This window comes from Macaca mulatta, chromosome 5, assembly GCF_049350105.2.
Source record: "Macaca mulatta isolate MMU2019108-1 chromosome 5, T2T-MMU8v2.0, whole genome shotgun sequence".
NCBI lineage: Eukaryota > Metazoa > Chordata > Mammalia > Primates > Cercopithecidae > Macaca > Macaca mulatta.
In genome coordinates this window covers 65,040,998-65,065,269 of record NC_133410.1, presented here as the reverse complement: position 1 = coordinate 65,065,269, position 24,272 = coordinate 65,040,998, and the positions used below count along the sequence as shown (strand labels likewise).

General features: G+C 35.4%; 1 protein-coding gene across 2 annotated transcripts in view; it reads left to right on the top strand.

Moving 5' to 3' along the window:
* TMPRSS11E (transmembrane serine protease 11E) overlaps nt 1-24,272 on the top strand; it is a 53,023-nt gene that overhangs the window by 104 nt on the left and 28,647 nt on the right. The window contains exons 1-5 of one of the 2 annotated variants that reach the window (XM_078003517.1): nt 11,632-11,756; nt 13,979-14,103; nt 19,055-19,176; nt 21,277-21,344; nt 23,024-23,187. In XM_078003517.1, the coding sequence (XP_077859643.1) occupies nt 11,743-11,756; nt 13,979-14,103; nt 19,055-19,176; nt 21,277-21,344; nt 23,024-23,187 (493 nt within the window). In that variant the 5' untranslated portion in view covers nt 11,632-11,742. Of the gene's footprint in view, nt 1-11,631; nt 11,757-13,978; nt 14,104-19,054; nt 19,177-21,276; nt 21,345-23,023; nt 23,188-24,272 lie in introns of those variants that run through there. The other variant, XM_028848167.2, reaches the window with a different exon arrangement.

Below are 24,272 nucleotides of genomic sequence, written 5' to 3'. Positions count from 1 at the left end.
TTTTTCTTTCTAGAAGTCTTAAGGTAACTTTTAGTTTAAAACGGCATGAGCCACACCAAGGAATGTGTAGATCTACAATTTATTATTTTTTTAAATGTAGAAACATATTTTTGAGATTTTACATAAAATTATGTCAAGAAAAAGATTTCTGTTCTTTCTGTATTATTGTTTCCTGTCCTCTTGTTTTGTATCCCACAGTGTTTTTCTGTATACTTTTAGAAGGGTTTTACACAATGTAAAGGTACATGGTGTTTGACAACTGTCTTTTAGTTAGTTTGCCTATATGTTTCAAGGAAGATATAACATATTTTTAGCTTGGGCTTTGTTTGTCTTATTGAGAAATACTTGTATTTTAGAAGGTGTACATGAAAAAAAGTCTAAAATAATGCAGATAAAAACGTTTATTTTGTAAGTAGTTAAAAATTTAAAAATTCCAGATATTTTGAAAGAATCAGAAACAACTGAAGAAAATAATATGACTAAATTGTTATAGCCTGATTTAAAAAATAAATCCACTGATATGCCTGGCCATAGTCAACTTCTCCAAAGATAAGTCTTGATCATTTTGAGGTTTTCTTTCAAAGTTAGAAACTAATCAGTAACAAGGTTTTGGGGGTACTAGTTTTGTCTTTGAAAATAATTTTATCTTCTGATTAAAACTTATTTACCTGATTCACATATTGGCATATCAGTTTTTATTAGTTTTTACTTTGAGAAGAGTTTGAACATGTTAAACTGTGAATGAAATCTGTGGTCTTCATTTAACATGGAAAAACAGGTTCTGTCATCAGTTGAAAGTTCTACATACTTTCAACTTATTAGAAGTTATTAGAAGCTAGAAGCTTAATACTCTTCTGTACATGTCCGTGAAGCAACTAAAAGCTACAGATACTAAAACTTTTGTCGAGCTTATCAAGGCTCCTGCCTTTTGCAAGTATTTGTTTACAACCAATGATGGTTTTGTGTTTTATTCTCTTTTTCTCATTAACTTTACTATAAAAAAAAATGCTTCAAGAAAGCTTCCAATAAACTTAACATATTAAATAGATTCCAAACGTTATCTATGGTATATGTCAGTGATTTGGAATTTGGTTATAAATGTGTAGAGGAGGTATAATGTGGGAATACTGGAGTGAATTTTTCTGAGTGTAGTCTCTAATTTGAAGCAAAAGATGTACCTATTTTTAAAAATCCTGCTGCAGAATAGATGCAAGTAATCTCTCAAGGAAAAAACCAAAAAGCAAAACCAACCAACCAACAAACGAAAACATCTTCCTGATCTGAAGACTGTATAAAAGATGAAGCACATCTATGTTTGAGTGGGTCTAGATGAGATAAAAAGTTAAGAGCATGTACTAGAGCAAAAAAGGATTAAGTCTATCATTCACGTTTGCTGTCGTAAATGTGCCAACAGGAGTGTTGTCGAGAAAGATGGATAATTGAAATCCTAGGACATTAGTAGACAATTTCTTTTAAAGGTCATTGGTTTTAACTCAGAAAGAATGTAAGAAACAGGTGGGAAATTTTATTAAATAGCATGCTCCTTCCTTTTCAGTCGGATTTCGGATAGCCTCCTTGACTCTACCTGAATAATAATCAGGGTTTTTTTTTTGTTTGTTTTTTTATTTTTTTAGAATTTAAAGGTAGGAAAATATTTAAACTGGGTAAACATTATTCTTCTTGTACTTCCATTTTCTCCAAACTCTTATTTTGGACTATTCTTTGAGCATGAAGAGATAAACATGGGAATTTTATAAACACACAACAGAAAGTTAAAGAACATTTTATCAGGCATAAGTTTATAGAAAAGAGATTTGGGAAGAGAAGAAAGTATCCATTAAATATACTTATTGTTGATAGGGGTGTATGCTAACTATATTTATCAGCAACCACTGAGAAGAATTAAAAATAGGCTGAATTTATAGGCATCGACATCCACACATATTGAGATGGATGAAGGTGAAATGAGTAATATTCAAATGAGGCAAAATGGACAACTTTAATTTTTACTTAATAGGGTAAGCACTGTCTCTCAAAGTCTGGTCCATAGAGCCCTGCCTTACAGTGCTTATTAAAAATAGGAAAGTCCAACTCTCATCCCAGAAATTCTAATGAATCTCTGGTTGAGACATGGAAATCATATTTAAAATATTTACACAATATAATTCTTATTTACCCTAAAGTTTGACAAGCACTAATAGTATAAAGACATAGAAAAAGAAAAAGAAACCTGTAAGCCTGAAAGAAATTAAACCATACATGAAATAGTCCAGTTGTTAAAAGTAGTTCTTTGTTTTATTTAAATTGGTGTAATTACATCTTAATGGGAGGTGCTTTCTCCCAGTCACCTTTCCCTTCAAGGGAGACGAGTACTCATTTATGCAACATGGTGATGATTAAGAAAGAGAGGATAATTTCAGCAAGGATGGGAAACTGAGTGGGGAGAACATAGACATTTTGGTTAGTTTGTGTCTAATAAGGAGGATGACTTTATTTGGATCATAAAAATCTATTTGTTTACAGGAAAAAACCTTGGTATAAAATTAATCTAGCAGTATCATCCTGTGACATTAGTCAGTAGGGATACTGAAGGGATGGACACTCCTTTGAGGCTTAGGCCCAGAGTTGCTATATGATTGTGTTATGAGTATTTAACATGTGCTCATACTTCTCCTTCAACTAGAATCAGCCCTGATCTATATAACAAATTCTAGTAAGTTCTCATTGCATACTAAGTCCTGTGTGGAAGAAAATTATCTGTTCAGCACCTGCTATATATTGTATATTTTATAAAATGCGATTTCATTAAATTTTGGTAATGTTTTGAGAAGTGGTTATTGCTTTCATTCCTTTTAAAAGATGAAGTACCTGTGATTGTCTAGGCTGTTAGTAAGTAACCCTGATCTTTCTGATTTTAAAATCTATACTTTTTCCCTATAACATAGTGTCTACCATGTGTAGGAAGCTAAAAGTAGAATCTTTGGAAAGTTTACAGAGAAAATAGATGGCAACAGAGGAATAGAAAATAAACCCACACATATCCACACATGGAGAAAATGTTGGTGCATAGATTTAAAAAACCAGAAGATGTAAAGACTAATATGAAATCATGCACATTTATGCTGAGGGAAGAAGTGTGGAGGTATAATTTTACTTTCATTTATAAGTTTTAAAAACATTTTAAAAAATATGCTGCCTGCCCTTATACAACCGACTTTGTATTTAAACTAAATAAGGAGTGACCTAAGTTTTCTGCACTGTTTCAAAGGTGATCAGAGTATAGCACTTTAACTACATCATCCCTGTTTTCTAAAAAGGATTACATTTGCTATATTGTGAAAATCAAGTTTATCTTAGAGCAGCATTTCATAGAACTAATTCACTGGTCTGCAGTAGCTGTCTGCTAAATGGATCTTTGTTATTCTGTCATTGTTTTCTGCTTTCCTCCAAAAATATGTCATTGCTTCAACATAAAGAGAAAATAGAAACAATCCAGAAAAATATGAAAAATAGCAGTATCATGTGTTTCCGTATTAGCGCTGAGATTTATAAGCATGCCTGATGGTTTTAGTGCTTGTGAATGAGGTAGATTGAACAGTCGTGAAGCAGGTCTTCTGCAAGGGTAGGAGGTGAAATGGGTTCTCTGGCTTGTTTTATGGCTCTATCAGGGTTAGAGTTTAGAGAAACTGCACAGAGAAGTTCTTCAAGTGCACTCATTTGGATCTGTTCTCATTGAAGATAATAGATAAGAATTGTGAAGAATACTTTCACGTTTTCAGGTTTTAATAGGTTCTAAATGACTGGACTTGAGAGAAGGAAGGTTTTAAGAGGCTGAGAAAGAAAAATGGGCTGCAGAAACACCGAGTCATGCCAGAACCTGTAAGCCCAACCTTCTCCCGGGTACACACATGGCCTGTGTGGTTGGGCAATTTCTGATATTTTTAGAATTGTAATTCTAAGATGATAGAACTAATCTTAGGGGGATCCAAAGTACCATACAGACATATTTAAATTATATCTTGCAACCTTTCATCTGAAGATGTCAGATGATATCTCTGTTTTGAAACTGCAAAAGCAGACACAGAGAGATTTAGCACTTTTTTAAAAGTTGAACTGTGAGTCAGTGCAGGACAAAATAATAATTGCTATCTTTAGTTTCACATGTACTATCTGCCAACTACTGTCCTAAAACATCATATGCATTTAAACTTTATATCAACCTATGGTTATATTATTATACTCATTTTACAGATGAGAAAAATGAGACTGAGACAGGTAATATTTTTTTTTTTTTTTGCCCAGGGGTAATAATAAAAGGCAGAACTGATAGTTAACCTGGGTCTATCTGACTTCAAAGCCTATCTCTTAATCACAATGCTATACCACCCTCACAATGCCTCCTTCATCTGCCTAAGTGATACTTTTACTTCTTTGATTTAACTGACTTACTGTCTTAAAAGATGAATAATTTACATTTTCAAGAAACATTGTTATGGATGATCTTTGAAGCAGACGTCTAAGGCCAGTGAATAGGAAGCATTGCTCTATGCATTCTCTAAAAGAAGGGAATAAAATGCTCAAAGATAAGATAATTTGCAGGTGGCCACAGGAATGAATTAGTCAGTCAAGACAGAGATAGTCTGTCCTCCCACTTCACCTGTATACTGATGTCAATACAATCAAATAGAAGAGTTAAATTAACACCGGTGACTACATGACCCAAGACATATTATTGTTATTTTTATTACTATTACCATTTAAGCTTGTACGAAAATATATGGCCTATTTAAAATTAGTTACTTCACATCAAATCTTGTCAGGTCACAGTTAGTAAAATTTAGGGAGGATACATATAGTAAAAATAAAAATATTATTTAACATAAATATGCTACATATATAATTTCAACATATGTTTTCTCATTTGGTACTTTACAACCCTGAGAATCAGATAATTTTAATATTACCATGACTTTACAGCTAGGGAAACCAAAAATTAGGAAGACTGAGACTTCCAAATCTCTGCGTAAGTGACTGGTAGAGCTGGAATCTGAGCACATCTGTTCTCACATCAGCCCTGTTCTTTCTAGCCCTGGCTTCTGCCAGGTCATGATTCTGGGATCAGAAGTGCTTCCTTGGTGAAGCGCAGATAACTTACCTCGGCTTTCAAAAAATTACTTTATTTTAGGATTTCAACTTTCCTAATTAAGAAAATATCAAACATAATAAATGAACACTTTAAAAATATTTCAAACTAATCTTTTAATTATATAGTACATTCAAGTCATTATTAGGCATTTGGGGATACATTATTTGATTCAACAATAAAGCTACATTTAGCCTTTTAAAAACAGGGTAATGAATTCTTGTACTAAACTATAGGACAATTGGCAGCTGCCTGACTCAAATCTCTGCACTGGATGGGTTTGAAGATGAATGCTTTTTAAAGTTTTCTTTACTAGTTGAATCCCTTTTTGCACTGGAATCTTAATGCAGACCCTTGATGTTTGGAGCAGAATTGCTGTGGGTAAAGTGGGATAGAGGCTAGAAGCTTCCTCTACCTTTCCGTCTTTTATTCCCTTAGGCATATGTGAGGCAACTGGGTGGATTTTTCAACCCACCTTAAAACTAATTTTTCATTATGAAAGAGGAAATAATGGCAATGGCCAACTTTTGTAGGGTATTTACTGTGTGCCTGGCATGGTGTCATCTGCCTTGTGTTACTTTATTTAATCTTCAGAAGAATCTTCTGAGTTAGGTCCTATCAGTATCTCCATTTGTGAGTGGGGAAATGTAGATTTAGAGAGGATGAGTAACTTTCCTAGAGTCACTTAGCTAGTAAGAGGCAGTTAGGAATAACCCCAAGCTATTTGATGCCTAAGCGCAAGTCTTTATCCACGAACAAGAAAATGGAAGTCATTTGCTTAAAGTCATAGAGCTTGTTACAAGGAGGCTCTTGACCAGAACCTTGGTCTTCTGGTATATTAGTATTATAATTATGAATTGTATCTCAAAATGATGCTGCTAGAGAAAATTAAGTCAAAATAATTTACCATCTTTCACATATGCAGAATTTGCCAGAGAATTAGTAAATATGTGTCTTCATGTCATCTTTTTCCCAAAGATGATTATGTGAAAATGGCAATTTACCTTGATTGCAACAATCTGTTTTGCATATTATAATAGTATCGGATTTAGTTATGAGTAACAGGAAACCCAGAGTAACAGGGGATTACATAAAATGGAATTTTATTCTGTTTAATGTGAAACAATTCTGGAGGTAGGCAGGTAAGAGCTAATAGGGAGGTTCACAAATAATTGGGAATTTAGGCTCCTATTATCATGCTTGATTATGTGTCATCCAAATCCTGGTCTACTGTGGCAGTCTGTGCTTCAACTAGCACATATGTATTCTAACTATGAAATGCATATTAGGATTCTAGCCAACAAAGTAGATACTCCATTGGAAAGAAAGTATTCATATGCTGACTCTTATGGACAAGGGGCACTATTTGATTTTTCTGGCGGCTGTGTGCCTAACCAAAGATCAAAGTTTCTGTTATTAGGAAAAAAAGAATAAATATTTGGGATAGGTGTCTAGGAGTTTCTAGTATAACTGTATTAAGTTTGAATAGTAAGAGGTATAGCCCATTGTGGTGAACACAGATAGGCTGGTGGATATATAGTTCTGAAGTGTAGGCAACTGAGCTGAGCTGCAGTTATAGATTTGGTAGTCATCACTATATAAATATGAATTAAACCCATGGACATTGGTAACTAAAAGTATTTATTCTTTTGGGTAAAATAATGCTTTTCTTATAATTTTTATGGCATTAATTTGTACAGAAATCCCACTTTATTCTAATATGAATCTGAGCTTATTTCACTATGTTATTATTAAATGCCAATATATTAGAACATAATTGTTAAAGTAAGTATATAATAAAAAATTTCATAAATTTTGTGTACCATCCAAAAATTAAAACTGAATTCTTACATGTATTTTAGGTCAGTAACTGGGGAAGAAAATTCTTTAATGAAGAAAACTCACTTTTCATTTTGGAAGAATTATTTAAACATTGACAGGGTCTATACATTTTTCAATTTCTCTTCATTGCTGAATTAATTCAGAATTTTGTTACGTGTAGAAATTTCTAGATTGTCTAAATAATTGTTGGTGTATGGTTTAGAGTGCTTTCTAAAGAAACAGCAAGCCGGAGGACACAACAGGGTGTTAACATGTGGCCCAACTGTCACATTCAGGCACATTTTAATCAGGGTCTAGAGATTTTAAAAAAATTGATGTTTAATAGTTATACATATTTTGGGGGTATCTGTGATATTTTGATGCTTGTATGCAATGTGTAATGATCAAATCAAGGTAACCGGGATGTCTATCACCTGAAACATTTATCTTTTCTTGTGTTGGAAATATTGCAGTTCTCTTCTAGCTATTTTGAAATACACAACAAGTTATTGTTAACTAAAATTTCCCTACTGTACTGAATAGTAGAACTTATTCCTTCTATCTATACTTTTGTACTCCTTAACCAACTTCTCAATGCAAGTAGTAAAGTATGATTTTCAAAGTCTGACTTTCTCAGCTATGGTACTTAGATCGTTTCAAATAACTTGTAGTCTCTAGTTTGACTGCAGATTATTTCAAACTATCTGACATTGTAGTCAACAGAAAAATGAGGCATTTGAAAAATTACCTGAAGTCTGATTGTTTAATAAATGCTGAATTTTAATTAGGGTATTTAACATTTTTGTGTTATGTGAGGCATGGAACAATAGCTTGGAAGGAAATTGAAGAACATTTAGATCAATTTAAATTTCCACTGATTTTTTCACATGTGAAGAAAAGGAGAGCACTCAACATCATAAAAGTTGGGGCTCAGGGGATGCTGGAACTCGTGTGATGTGGAATATGCTCTCAGATTTCTCATCTGTCTGAACTAACACTAAGACATAGGTTACTGGTTTTCCAGTTTAGAGCTACTTCCATTGTATCATGCAAACTTTCTTGGAGTCATCTAGACAATGTCAAAAGGAAGATTTGGTAGGAAGACAGCTAAAATTTAAAAATGTTTCTGAAAGTCTCAAGCTATTAGCAGCCACAAGAGTGTCTCTAGCTCAGGTTCCTCAATCGTTTTTCTTCTGATACACTTGCCATGGTATCAGCACACTGTTTGTTAATTCTTATTTTTCTTTCACACTTTGAAGTGCATAGAATTCCCTATGATTGGCTGCAATGGCATCCCGCGTTAACTTTGCTGTAGGATATTGTTGTGTATAAAGTTGCTGACTCAGATAATGCCAATTTATTATCTTGAACTAAAAAGAGTTTGAGGAAAGAAAGCAAATATATTAGTAGAATTCAAACTTCAGTAGCTTAGTTTAAGTCTATAAACCCATAACTAATTAGTTAATAATATCTTTAATTTTTTTGCAACTCAGTTATCTGTATGTAGTTGCAAACTTCCAGAGATCAGGTCAAGTGTCAACTTAAATCAGTTTGTAGTCACCTGTGCTGTACCATATCTAGTTGGAAACTTAATAAAGACCTTGATGACAACCATAGTGGAGGTCAGAGACAGTCCTTACTGTTGAGTTGCCACTAATATTTATGTAGTACATCTATCTAACAAAGTCTGTTGATATCATATGCAATCTTCACAACCTCCTTTTAAAGGCAGGAGAAATATACTGTCACTTAAGTTTCATGGTTGGTTAAACAGAAATAGTTAAACTTTGGGTTTTGTAACTTCTCTATGAGAACTAGGCATAATTATTATGGTAGGGAATGCAAACATTGCAATTCAGCCCAAGGGCCTAGCTGATGCTATTATATACCTATAGATATGTTTTATCTATCAGTGGATAGGACAGAAATATATTATTTGTAATTTTATATAGAGTAATTTGCTTGTATTTCTTCTTTAAAAAAACAGCAATGAAAATATACAATCCATGCACATATATATACAATATTCTGTTTTATTTCTACTGTGGATATTTTTATCATCTTGTTCTAGAAAGTGTGAGAAGGATTAATGATGTCACTAATGCTTGCTGGTATGGGTTTTTCACAATGTAAAACACATCTCAAATACTTTTATTGATAGGATAAGCAGGCACAATCCTATGAGCTAAGCTACAGTCAAATATGTAACATATGCCAAAACAGATACATAGACCAGTGGAACAGAACAGAGGCCTCCCAAATAATGCCACACATCTACAACCATCTGATCTTTGACAAACCTGACAAAAAGAAGCAATGAGGAAAGTATTCCCTATTTAATAAATTGTGTTGAGAAAACCGGCTAGTCACACGCAGAAAACTGAAAGTGAACCTCTTCCTTATACCTTATACAAAAATTAACTCAAGATGGATTAAACTTAAATGTAAGACCTAAAACCATAAAAACTCTAGAAGAAAACCTAGGCAATACCATTCAGGACATAGGCATGGGCAAAGACTTCTTGACTAAAACACCAAAAGCAATGGAAACAAAATCCAAAATTGGCAAACGGGATCTAATTAAACTAAAGAGCCTCTGCACAACAACAAAAAAAAACTATCATCAGAGTGAATAAGCAACCTACAGAATGGGAGAAAAATTTTGCAATCTATCTGACAAAGGGCTAATATGCAGAATCTACAAAGAACTTAAATTTACAAGAAAAAAAAATCCCATAGAAAAGTAGGCAAAGGATATGAACAGATGCTTCTCAAAAGAAGACATTTATGCAGCCAACAAACATATGAAAAAAAGGTCATCATCACTGACCATTAAAGAAATGCAAATCAAAAGCACAATGAGATACCATCTCATGCCAGTGAGGACGGCGATCATTAAAAAGTCAGGAAACAACAGATGCTGGAGAGGAGAAAATAGGAATGCTTTTACACTGTTGGTGGGAGTGTAAATTAGTTCAACCATTGTGGAAGACAGTGTGGCAATTCTTCAAGGATCTAAAACCAGAAATACCATTTGACCCAGCGATCCCATTACTGGATATATACCCAAAGGATTATAAATCATGGTACTATAAAGATACATGCACAAGTATGTTTATTGTGGCACTGTTCACAATAGCAAAGACATGGAACCAACCCAGATGCCCATCTATGATGTCTGTTATACATATCTCCTTTCTTTTTCAATGATAGACTGGATAAAGAAAACATGGCCCATATATACCATGGAAAACTATGCAGCCATAAAATGGATGAGTTCATGTCTTTTTCAGGGACATGGATGAAGCTGGAAACCATCATTCTTAGTAAACTAACACAAGAACAGAAAACCATACACCGCATGTTCTCACTCATAAGTGGGAGTTAAACAATGAGAACACATGGACACAGGGAGGGAGATATCATACACTGGGGCCTGTCAGTGGGTGGGGGACTAGGGGAGGGATAACATTAGGAGAAATACCTAATATAGACGACGGGTTGATGGGTGCAGCAATCCACCATAGCACGTGCATACCTATGTAACAAACCTGTACGTTCTGCACATGTACCCCAGATCTTAAAGTACAATTTCTTTTTTAAAAAAGACCTACTATTGATGGGTGGTGTTGCTGTGAAGAGGCTTGTTCTGGTAAATTTTTCTTTGAAACACTGAGCCTTGACTTGTCATTTTCCAATGCTTGCGCATTAGTACCTTTTTCCCCTTGTCTTTTTGCTGTTGCTGCTGCTGCTTTTCCTTTTTAGCACTATTCTAAAAATGACACATTAATAAGTGATAATAATAATGCAGATCTAAACATATTGCTTGTTTTCTGGCAATTTGGGGCTAAAAAAAGCATAAGCATACTTTAACTGTTATATTCACTTGACTTGTCACTAATTATACATGTCCCTAGATTGAAAAGAAAATCATATAAAGAAAGCGATTTTATATTACTAAAGCTATTAGAATTCAATTAGTCTATCTGAAGGTGATTTTACATGAATATGTGCACATAAGTTTTGATAGATGAAAATAATGACTGGACAAATGTTTATGTATGTTCAGGAGGAGGTTAATTATACAAATGTCTGTTGATATGTAAAATAAATTTATTCGTTCACTTTACTATTTTTTTGAGCACATTTTCTTTCACATGTAATTTGGAGGAATTCAGTATTGAATCACTTACTGAGAAAATAAAAAAGTAAGTAAGAAATAGGGTCAATTATATCTCAAAAAAGCTAAACAAATATGGCGAATCAGTTTGAAAAACAATGCTATACAGACTGGGAAAAGAACAAAGTTTCAAATGACAAACATCTTAGTAATGTGGTCATTACCACTATTACTAATAATTAAAATAATGATGATAATGATTATCATCCTTGTTATTTGTACAATGATTTTTCCACTTGGGAGCTCAAAGTACCAAACCGCCTTATCATTTTTATCTCTACCTAGCTCATTAGGTTAGGAGGAGTCTGGACTTATTATCCTTGTTTTTCGTATGGAGAAATTAAGACAGATAATTGAATCTGTGGGTACAAGACTATGTAATAAATGAGTTGGTGGCAGGACTCAGAAATATAATCTCTTAATTGTTTATTCAAAGTATTTTTGATGGATTCTCTTTTTTCTTTGTCCCATGTTATCCCTTTTGTCTTCTAGCCACCCAGGAGAGCATGTCACTAAAATAGTCGTGAGTAATGTGGGAAGGTGGGGGTCAGAAAAGGAATCACAGTGGCACCTTGGACACTGCAGTGATGTGAATTCCATGAAAATACATATGTAATCTTCCTTATTTTTTTTCATATTTTAAGAATGTCCTATGTCTCTCTCTCTCGCTTTCTTTTAATTCAAAAGTCATAATGTTTGTTCTTAAAAAATCCACCATAAAACAAACAAAACCACGAATTAAAATTAAAGTTTCTCACTTATTTGTTATTCTGCTTCTTACTGAAAAAAAATTGTTGTGTCTTCTGTATATTTTGTTACGCACAGATATATATATATATAGTTTTATTATTTAGAAAGACTGAAACATGGAATGCATATTGTTCTATAACTTTTTTAAATTAAAACTTATCATTAACCTTTTTAACGTTAATACATGAAACCTACCTCATCAATAGAATGGCTGCATTGTTTACATTTTTATCTTGATTAAAACTTACTGTAGAACAAATAGAAAGTGTCTAATATTTCACAATTCTACATAGTAATCATGTATTTTGATAATTTCATGTTTTCTACAAGCACAAATTCATATTCTTCATCTGACATGTTTTGATATTAGTTGAGAAACCTCTGCCCGTATTCCCCTCAACAGTTTTGCTTATGTCTGTTATACTCATCTCCTTTTTTCTGCAATAGATGAATAGCAAGCATTCAGGGATGAAGGAATAGGAGTCAGTTTTGGGGGTTTCTTAGGCACAGTTGTACATAAAAAGTAATCTCATTGTGGAGAAGTCTTTTTATATTGCAGTAATTGCCATTCTAGGAACAGATGTTTGGAATTCTACTCAAGGGAAAACTGGAGATGGGAAAGGTTGGGGAGAGTAAGATAAAGCTTCCCTGGTTACAGACCCATGGAAAAATCACAGGAACAAGGCAGGAGAACAAGCAGAGTCCCTGGAGCCTTCCACCACATCTCAGTGCCTTCCCCAGGGACAGTGTTGTGTAGCGATGGTAATACCACTGACTTCTGTGCCAATGCTCTTTATTTTGTGCCCAGCCAGAGCCAGGATGTAATGATGGTGTGACAGGGGCCAACATGATAATATCATCACTTCCTGATCCTATGTCATCAGGAAACAGAGTGTTCTTGATTTCTGTAAACAAAAAGTATTTATTGTGAAATGCTTTGCTGTTTACACATTCATGATCTAATTCTAGGTCCCAAAGCACTTTAGACGCAATGGTTATCCTGCTCCTTACTGATATATGGAAAAATTGAGCTCAGAGTTTAAATGATTTGTCCAAGTCGCAGACCTGTTAATGAAAGGGCTGCACTTAGAATTCTCCTTATTCTGATTCAACACCCAGTACTCCTTCAGGAGAATACCATGTTTTCCTCAAGTCCTCATATAGCAGACAGCGCTCTAGAAAAAAAAAAGTATAGCATACACTGGCATGATAAATACCTCAAGAAATCTAAAATAACAGTATCATATTCAAACTCCTTAGTCATCTCTGACTTATTATTTCACATTTCTAGCTTTAGAGTTTGCTTACCAAATATTATAACCCAATGGGACAATTTTACCAATCAAACAAAAAATCATGTGGATCAATGTTTTCCAGTTACATGTATTTTTGAAGGCAGAATAAATAGAAGAAGTTGAGGGAATCTCAAGCAAAAAGAATTTCCTGTAGCATCATTAAAGCTTAGAGGTAAATATTAGCTCAAAACCTCAGGTTCTTTAGGAAGGGGCCTCTGGTTGTCTCTTCTAGGTATCCTCAAAGTTTGGTTTGGAAATAGATCGGAAAATTAGAAGCATAGGATTAGCAACTCTATCTGAAACCTGGTATGCTTCAAGCTGTAACACATTTAAAAAGGATATTTAAGATTCTAAAGTGCTAGAGAAAAGGCTTAAAATATTTTTGTAGCTCCTGCAGTGTCTAACTCTATATCAAGTATGTGGCTGGCTCAACAAGTGATAGCTAACATTTAATATTGCACTTTCTACATGTCAGGCATTGTTACAAGCACTTTATATATAGTACTTCATTTAATTCTCACAATAATCATATGAAATAGGTACTATCATTATCATCTTCCTTTTATGGATGAGAAAAACTGAAGCACAGAAAAGTCAAACTACTTGCCTAACAACAGGAGTCAGAGTCAGGATTGGCCTCAGCAGCCCGGAACCAGGGTGTGCTCTAAACCCAGACAGTACACGACCCTCCAAATGAATGTCCTTTATTCCACAAAAATATCTGTTTTGTCTAAGGAGTGGATGTGTTGCATGCTCTGAAATAATCTATCTATTTACTTTCTTCCTTAGGCCAGATGTGGTGAGGGCTAGGAAAAGAGTTTGTTGGGAGCCCTGGGTTATCGGCCTCGTCATCTTCATATCCTTGATCGTCCTGGCAGTGTGCATTGGACTCACTGTTCATTATGTGAGATACAGTAAGTATAACCTGCCTTGGCATCATGTAATTTACCCCAAATATTTCCTCATACCTTGCTGTTTTGATTTGCCTCAGGCTTATTCATTCATTACTAAGATTCATTTGCATAACCTGTACAAAGGAATCTTTACCTGCTTTGTCTCTTATTTAGTGCTCATAAGTCAAGGAGGATTATGTTTTCTATCTTTGATGTGTGATGCTTTCTGCTGGGAACAGCATGCTCATTTGCATCTTCCTTAATAAGCAATAAGTGAATATTAATCAAGGGAAAACTACAGCATAGCTAGAACCAAGGTCTTGAGTTGTTTGAGGTCATAGGGCAAGCACTTTGATTTAAAATAATTCTGACCGGGTGCAGCGGCTCACGCCTGTAATCTCAGCACTTTGGGAGGCTGAGGCGAGTGGATCACTTGAGGTCAGGAGTTTGAGGCCAGGCTGGCCAACATGGTGAAACCCTGTCTCTACTAAAAAAAAGGAAAAAAAAAAAAAAAAACCCAGATGTGATGGTGTACCCCTGTAGTCCCAGCTCCTAGGGGGGCTGAGGCAGGAGAATCACTTGAACCCAGGAGGCGGAGGTTTCAGTGAGCCGAGATCATGCTACTGCACTCCAGCCTTGGCAACAGAGAAAGACTTGGTCTCAAAAAGAAAAAAAAAAAAAAATCCAACTCGTTGAAGTCCTGACATGCCAATAAATCAATGACACAATCTGGAGTCATAAAAAAGTAGGCTCTATTCTATACCAGGAAGTTAGAAAAATAGTCATAGTGATGCATTGTTGAATAAGTGCCTATTTCTGTTATTAAAATCTCATCTTAGGATATATTGTAGGTGATTAAAGAGGATAGGGTATGCTGAGAAAGCTCATTATAAAGAAGTTCACCCTGCGGTTATCAGGTACCTCATTGCTAGATGAACTGTTAGTTGCTATGTTATTAGAAAGGTCTCCAGGGTACTTCAGAACTGTTCTCCAGGAGGTAACAACCCTTCTGAAGTTTCCTCCTACTTTGCTTCGGGTTTTAATTACTTGACTTAACCGTGACCTGTTAGTTTAATACCTCCCTCTGTTACTAGATTATACTTGGATGTTCAAGGCACTGTAACCATAGAAGCTAATCACTTGATTCTAATTTAATTGGGACCTTGTTGAAGTTGCTTTCCAATAACGAGAAAGAGTACTCTGCAATCTGGTTGTCTTCCTCTACTGTCCCTGCAAGTGTAATCTCAATTTCCAAAGCAAGATGGATCATTTCTGGATAGTTTAAAAAAATTTTTAAAACAAAGATTTTTTTTTGGTAGAATTTGCATACAGACAGGTCTTTAAATTTGGAGTGTCTGCATATTATTAATAGATTTTTCTGTAGCATACTTTTTTTAAAAATTTTTTGAGACAGAGTCTTGATCTGTTCCCAGGCTGTAGTGCAGTGGCTTGATCTCGGCTCACTGTAACCCCTGCCTCCTGGGTTCAAGTGATTTTTGTGCCCCAGCCTCCTGAGTACCTGAGATTACAGGCGTGCACCACCACACCCAGCTATTTTTTTCTATTTTTAGCAGAGACAGGGTATCATCATGTTCGTCAGGCTGGTCTTGAACTTCTGACCTCAAATGATCTGCCTGCTTTGGCCTCCCAAAGTGTTGGGATTACAGGCATAAGCCACTGTGCCAGGCCTGGAGCATACTTGAAATAAAAATGAATTGCTAAAATAACTTTATAGCTCTACAATTCTGCTGAGTATACTGAGTCCCACTTTGTTGTAAGCATCATTATTTGTCCCCATGGATGCCTAGGACTGTTTTACACACTTTTGTGTGTCTAGAATTTATCAGAGTCTTGGCACATGTTAGGTGGATTAAATACTGAATGATAATATCGAATGAATCGTACTTATGATATGTTCCTGGGCCATACTGTGGCTTGTCTGACTTCACAAGGAATTCCTAGTAATACTAGGGGCTAATGACCTCAGTGAGAGAAAATGTCCCTTACTACTTCTCATTTGCCTCTTCCCAAGCCAAGTTTTATAAGATTCATAAATCTTACTCATATGTATACAGTGAAAACTTGGCAAGAATTTTTTCAGTAACCTGTTTCTGAATCCTGTTGTTTGGATGATCAATTGAGTAATATTGAACACACAGCTTCCACTGCCCACACAGTACACCTGAATAAACAGTGATTGTTGTGATGTGTGTTACTGTCTTCTGTTTGTGACCTGCTTTCTGTTTTGGGGTATAAACTAACAGAGTGGTTTTGGAGAAGCTGACATGCCAAAATAACGAAACCAAACCAAAAAAATCTGTTACAGAAATAGACAGATACAGATAAAGGTAATCATATTTGGAAAAACATCATTTTGGTTCTTATTTCATAAAGCCCAGGACAACATAGAATTCTGTATACAGTTCGTGTCTGGAGCCTTTGGGCGTGCATTTCTGCCCCTGTGTGATTTGGATGTCAGAAGATGAATCTGTTATAAGCCAACACCATTGCAGATTATAGAATCACAAACCTGCTGGAAAAGTACTCATGTTTATCCTTATTTTAAACTTTTCTGTTAATATTCCTAACATGTTTTAGTAACTACTCATACCATATATTTATGGCAGCTGGTAATATGTTTTAACAGTGGCATGCTTAAGTCTACAGAGTAAAGTAAAATTTTTTTTTTTTTTTTTTTTTGAGACGGAGTCTCGCTCTGTCACCCAGGCTGGAGTGCAGTGGCCGGATCTCAGCTGACTGCAAGCTCCGCCTCCCGGGTTCACGCCATTCTCCTGCCTCAGCCTCCGGAGTAGCTGGGACTACAGGCGCCCGCCACCTCGCCCGGCTAGTTTTTTTGTATTTTTTTTAGTAGAGACGGGGTTTCACCGGGTTAGCCAGGATGGTCTCAATCTCCTGACCTCGTGATCCGCCCGTCTCGGCCTCCCAAAGTGCTGGGATTACAGGCGTGAGCCACCGCGCCCGGCCGTAAAGTAAAATATTGAGCACAGATAATAAGTTGTTAACTTGGTTAAACCATATGCAATTGCCAATATTTGACTATTTTTGACCTGTACTAATGACGATTTTAAATAATTCAATCTAGTAAGTCAAAAAACTACATTTAAGGATATAGAGGGGTCTGTTACCATTCTGTCTAGAACCTTGCTATTTAACATATGATTAGCTACCAGAAGCATCAACATCACTTGGGAGCTTGGTAGAAATGCAAAATCTTGAGTCTAACTTTAGACCTCATGTACCAGAATCAGCATTTTAACACGCTCCCTAGGCGGTTCACTTTTACTTTAAAATTTGAAGCAGAATTCTAGAAGAATGGATACAACTCCACATAAAGTTGTAGCTAACCATGAGGCAGATGTTTACAAATACAAATGTAATAGAACAGTAGTTTACAGAGATAGTTATGAGTTATTTCCCAGTATTGCAATACATTTGAAACCGTACTTGAAGTTAGGTTTGAAACTTCCATTCAGAGAAAGGGAGGTGAGGAAGGATGGAGGAAGAGTAAAACCTCCCGGGTCCTTCACTTAGGTCTCTAGTACTCTGGCGACTCAACTTTCAGTGTCTTCCGCCTGCCATTCATCTCTTTTATTCATCACCAACCCCTCCCCAGCCCTTGTCAGAGTCTGATAGTGCTTCTCTCTCTGTCCCATCAAATCCTCTGGATGGCCAGGGTGTTTTTTTTTTTGAAATATGCTAGTAGTTTTTTGAATAACTTTTATACAACAAAAGACTTGTCCCGTAGCTTCAATAAGTGACTTTTTTTTTTTTTTTCTCTAAGAAGCAGCTTGTGAAATAAGTCTGTATTCTGGAAGTTAGTCTTGGCTATGCCCTGCTGGGCTTGGGCAAGTTATTTACATTTCCAAGACTGTAATCTGTTAAATGTGGATAATATTGCCTTTTTGTGGAGTTATTATAAATTAAATGAGATATGTGACTGTACCAGGGACATTGGTGTTCAGTGTTATTTTATTTTTCTTCTGCAGTTTAAGTGAAGAGGGAAAGAATAGGAAGGAAGAGAGAGGAGGAGAGAGACTGTGACTGGATGAGCCACACTCTGCTTTCCTATAGTAACTACATACAACTGTCTTGATCACCTGTGTATTTCTAATGCTTGACACAGTGTCTCTCGCTGAAAAGTGGCTGGCATTAATATTTGTTGAATGAATACATTAATTTTCTGAGGGCTGTGTGCTTTCCTCATGCACTGGAGGGTAGAGGAAAAGTTATGTGACATTAACTTTTCAGCAGGTCAAAAATGTGGGTTGCTTAAATTGGATGCAGAAGGTAGAGACAGTGGCTAAGGAGCAGACAAGCCAACCCCTGTGGTTGGTGGGAAAAACATACATGCAGTGACAAGGGAGCAGGGTGAAAGTAAATAGTGTCCCTGGAAGATTATGCCAGGTGGCAACTTTAGCTCCCTGAACTTCTATTTACTGAATCCCTTGCATTTTAATTTCTAACCTCATCTTCCTTTTCAGCCAAAATAAATTTTCTCACACTAGAGTTTTTATGGACAGAATTGATGTATAGTTGACGGAAGGGAAAAGAAAATCTACATTTGGAATATACAAATACAGTGACCCTTGGGAGGCTTCTGAATCCATCCCTGTTTGTATGCTCAGATGGCATGACCTGCTCTCTCTTGTGGCTTACTGAGGAATGAATAACAGATGAATAATCAGCCCACTCTTCTGATGAGCTACTTGTACAGTACTCCAGGAACACCAGGCATTTCTTACAGCTTTGATACTCTAAATCACATGATGATAAATGTTGTTTTATATCCTGAGATAACTATGAGGCCTGGAGCAGGATGATGATGATGATGATCTGTGCTAAGAGCATTCCTTCCTGTTTCAGTCTTCTAGCAACAACCAAGTGGGGAAATAATGATGCTTTACACCCATCTGATAAAAATTAAGATAGGGTTTTGCTTCTTTCCTTGTAGATCAAAGGAAGACCTACAATTACTATAGCACATTGTCATTTACAACTGACAAACTATATGCTGAGTTCGGCAGAGAGGCTTCTAACAATTTTACAGAAATGAGCCAGAGACTTGAATCAATGGTAAGCAATTTGTCATCCACTTCTGGTGCATTTGCTGTCACTCTTTACCATATTTTTAGCGTCCTAGCTTCTAAAAGATCCGTTCAACTAACAGATCCCTGTGTATTTGCAAAATGAAAAGAGGCCCTAACCCAAGGAATATGAAACAAAACAGACAATACATCACTTAGCGCAGTATCACTCGCAGGGCTGAACCAAAGAAACTTGAGCCATTCAGTCAGGTCCTTCTTACTTACCTTTCCTTAGCTAGTGCTATACTGTTGATCAGCAGAGTCCAGAGATTCTGGAAATGTTTGAGTGTGGCCTAAAATATATTTGCTGTATCCTACACTTCCTAAAAAGGAGACTCTGAGCAGAAGATTGCCAAGATTGAAACTATTTATGCACATACCTAAACAGTCTTTTAGTTTATAAAAGTATCTAACCTTCAACCAGCTTTTGGTACAAAAATATGTAGTAAATCCACAGATATGCAACTCTACCCAGTTTTAAAAAATATTTAACATTCAACTAGCTTTTGGTACGTAAATCCACAGATATGCAACTCTACCCTTAATGCATCAGTATTCATCTCGAGGGATCAATTAAATACTTAAGAAACTGGAAAAATTAGCATGGGCCAAAAAACAAGGGACTAAGTGGTAACTTCTTATCGTTATCAGATTAATTAAAGAATAATTTAACTTTTTCTGGCAGTCTGTGAGGTAATTCATGGTATAATGTGATGGAAAGAACCCTGAGCTAGGAGCTGGGAGGCACATGTAGCTTCAGTGGCACCCACTAGCTAATGATACATCACTTGACATATCAGTTTATCATTCTGGACAAAATTCCTTATGTGAAAATTAAGGTATTAGGTTAGATAATTTCCAAATTGTCTTCCAGTTCCAATAAACTGAACAAGAATGGAAGTGAGACCCTGGAAACTGCCCAGTAGACAACAGCCTTGGGATTTGGCCAGCTTGCTGAGACAGAGGTTGAATCCTGGTTACATCTGCCCTTGCAAACACCAAATCAGGGAAATATTTGATCAGGCTCTTCTCTAAGGCTAAATACATTTGCAAAATGAAGAAAGTGAAATTGAACTAAAAAGGTCAAGAAGAGATGGCACTATTGCCCTTGTTCTTTGTGCCATTCAAGTACATTTTATTTAAGTAAATAAAATCCAGACAGATTTAAATCTAAAGGAATATACATAGAACTCTTTAATGCCTTCAAAATTAATAATAGTTTTGAAGTTACTTGACAAAAATTAACCCTTCAATAAAAATTTTCTTGTGAATACTGTCATCCTATTCAGAGCTTTGTCTCATAATTCCAAGAACTGTCCTTAGGGAAAACAATTTGAATTAATAAAATGTAAGAAAGAATTAAAAGTCTCATTGCTTCTGTTAATCACCAGCATGTAGTAAGTAAACACTTACTACATGCTATATATACACATACTGGAAACAAGACCCCTTGAAGTGTTTCCTTACATAAACTCCTAATTAAAAAATTAAGTTGCCTAGAATTCTTATTTAGAATAATAACTAACATCTCTACAAAAATAGATTCTTTCACTTTAGTAGAGTAAAACTTAGGCTAAGTATCCCAGTTCACCTGGGTCTTTCTATGAGCATTTGGAGTGCTGAACTGGGTATACATTATGCCAGGATACTTGACAACTTTGTCACTAGGTTTGGGAAGCATTTGACATGGACATGCACTCATTTCTATAATCCAATTATTATGTGGCAGAATTATTTCATTTCCTTTGTCTATGGGCAGTAAAAGTCCTTATCTCCAGGTAAAATTGCTCACTCTTAATTTTCAAGAAACAGGATGTTCATTTTCTTTTGTCTCTTTCTGAGCATTAGTACAGCAGATGTCACTTCTGTCCCCACTGCGGTTCCCTACTCCTATCATTCCTAAGACAGAGTTCAGCTGAAATCACTGAGAATATCGCAGTAGATTCCTCAAGCTTCCTCAAGTTCAGCTCACTGCGAAATGTCAATGCCTTTTGCTCTGTTTTGTTTTTTAATTTTCTAAAAAGCTTTGAATTAATTTGTGGAATTTCATAAAGTTCTTGCTGACATATTTTGAATATTTTTCAAACAGGTGAAAAATGCATTTTATGAATCTCCATTCAGGGAAGAATTTGTCAAGTCTCAGGTTATCAAGTTCAGGTTTGTAAATCTGAATTGCCAACTTCTGAATTTAAAGTTGAAGCTGTTAATCTGCTCAGCAATAAATATGTTTTGAAGTGTTAAATATATAATTCAATTCAACAAACATTTGACACTTGTTCTGTGTAAGTCATGGGTTACAAAGTCCCTTATTGATTCCTTAAATCCCAAAGTAAGCATTTGCAAGGTGATTGCTGGGGACAGAGGTATAATTGGTGCCTATGCTATAAAACTGTTTTCTGAGAAACTTACTAAGTACAGATAGTGCTAAGTACAGATAGACCTTACACATATCCTTGGTTTAATGGCAAGTAGTGCCCCACGTAAGACAGTGTAGTAGATCAGGTTTGTCTTTAGCTCTTCTTCCTCCTGTTAGTCAATCTTGTTTACCTTCTTCTATTCCATCCCTCTATTCTCAAAATATGTAGCTGAGAAGATCTCATCTGTCAACTAACCATTCATATATAGGTTTAGAACATAATAGTAAGGAAAATATTATAAGAATTTTCAATATGATATTACCATAATACAAATTATTATGACAAATAATCCTGACTGAATATAATAAATACTGAAAAGAATCCACTGGTTTTGTTAACTAGGATACTTGGGTTGTTATTTATTTTCCTGTCTTGAAAATAGTGTTACAATTAACATGTATATAGGTCTGTCCTTGCACAAATGCATGAGTGCATTTGAATATTTAATTTCTGGAAGTGGAAATGCTGTGTCAGAGAAGACAGATATTCAAACTTATAATAGATAAAACTGCTATCCAAAAATAAGACTCTAATTTGTATTCCCACTTCCAGTTTATGAGAGTAGTGGTTGATGCAATATATAGTGAAGAGTTAGATTCTTTCAGAAGTGACTATGAAAAGGAGTGGATAAAGTAGCTGGCAGGATGATTCCAAAGTAGTAATTCATACAAATAGTATTAAGACTAATTAATACTCTGTGTTGAAAAGACAGTTACATGAAGTCAGTACAATTTGGTAAAGCATTCTGATATCTTTAGGATTGGGAGTTGTTTAGGATAGCCTGAAGATTGTTGAGGGGAGGTAAGTAGACTTGAGACACAAGAATAAAACCTGAAATTCAAAACCACAGTTGATTTTATATTTAAGACACATTGTATTTGATAATTTTGAATGGTTTTTGAAAGGTGTGTTTTTATGTTAATAACCATATACTTAACTAGACTTTTTGAAGGTAAGGGATACCATGAACAGACTAGCTCACTATATGAGAGACTGAATTTGTGGTTCTTCACATACTAAACAGTAGCAATATAGAAGGAAACATTTATGGATTTATGTGTGCATTTCATGTAAGTGATAAAGAAAAAAGCAGACTGAGATATTACCCTTCTTTCTTTTTCTTTTCTTTTTTCTTTTCTCTTTTCTTTTCTTTCTCTCTCTCTCCCCTTCCTCCCTTCCCTTCCCTTTGCTTCTCCTTCCTTCCTTCCTTCCTTCCTTCCTTCCTTCCTTCCTTCCTTCCTTCCTTCCTTCCTTCCTTCCTTCCTTCCTTCCTTCCTTCTTTCCTTCCTTCCTTCCTTTTCTTTCTTTCCTCCCTCCCTCCTTTCCTCACTTCCTCCCTCCCTCCCTCCCTCCCTTCCTGCCTTTCTTTCTTCCTTTCTTTTTTTTCTTTCTTTCATTTTCTTCTTTTTTGGCCCACAGTCAACAGAAACTTGGAGTGTTGGCTCATATGCTGTTGATTTGTAGATTTCACTCTACTGAGGATCCTGAAACTATAAATAAAATTGTTCAACGTGTTTTACATGAAAAGCTGCAAGATGCTGTAGGACCCCCTAAAGTAGATCCTCAGTCAGTTAATATTAAAAGTAAGTTAATTTCTCTTATTTTTCTTTCATAGAACAGTTTCATTTTAGGTTTGATCTTGGCATTCATTAAAAAATTTTTTTTGGTATCCTTTAATTCTGGGGTCTTGCCACCAACAGTATATTTCTTTGGAACTAAATTGGTCCTAATGAAGTATTTTAATTTTTGAAACTGCCCTAAACTTAGGCCTCCCATGCAGGCTTTTTATTAACTCCTGAGCAGTTTTCTTTATATTACACTTTATACTTTGGCTATAGAATCCAATTATAAGTGAAGAAAATGGCTTTGTATCTTCTTCTTCTTTTTCTTGTTGCTTTCATTGTATGTTCTGAGGGTATGGTATATGGAAAGGTTCATGCCATTTACACATTTGTTTTCAAATGTCATTAATATACCTTGCTGTACTTTCTTCCCTTAAACTTTTCACCAATGAAACATTTATAATAAACTTATTTTTGGTATGTTTACACCTATAAACGAAAAATTTAGGTAGATTTTTGTTGTTCTTGTTGTTATTGCTTGTAGGGCCACATGGGACAAAACAAATGATGATAGGTCCTCACATTTACAAAATAAGAAATATGAGATCCTCAGTGGAAATTAAGGTCTGGTTAAGGGCTGAGTCATATGTTATAGAACAATGCAGGTCTATAGAAATACTATGTGGGCACAAGTATAATGTTACATTTTCTAGAAGTTACATTAAAAACAAAAATAAGCATGTAAAATTAATTTTCAATAATTTGTATATTCAACCCAATATGTCCAAAGTATTGTCATTTAAACAAATAATGTAAAAATTATTCATCAAATATTTAATTTTTTTTGTAGTAAGGATATGAAATCTAGTAACATTTTATATAGCTAGTACATTTCAATTTAGACTAGCCATACTGCAAGAACTCATTGGCCACATGTGGCTAGTGGATACAGTAGTGGATATGGCAGCACTGAGAACTAGAGAATAGGGGACAAGTAGAGAGAATGAATACAAACTGCTAATATAAAATCTGATAGATCTGAGTAGACGCCTAAATTGATGGCCAGCCAACCCACTTGCTTAGGAAGGAGGCTTCAGTAGTCAGGG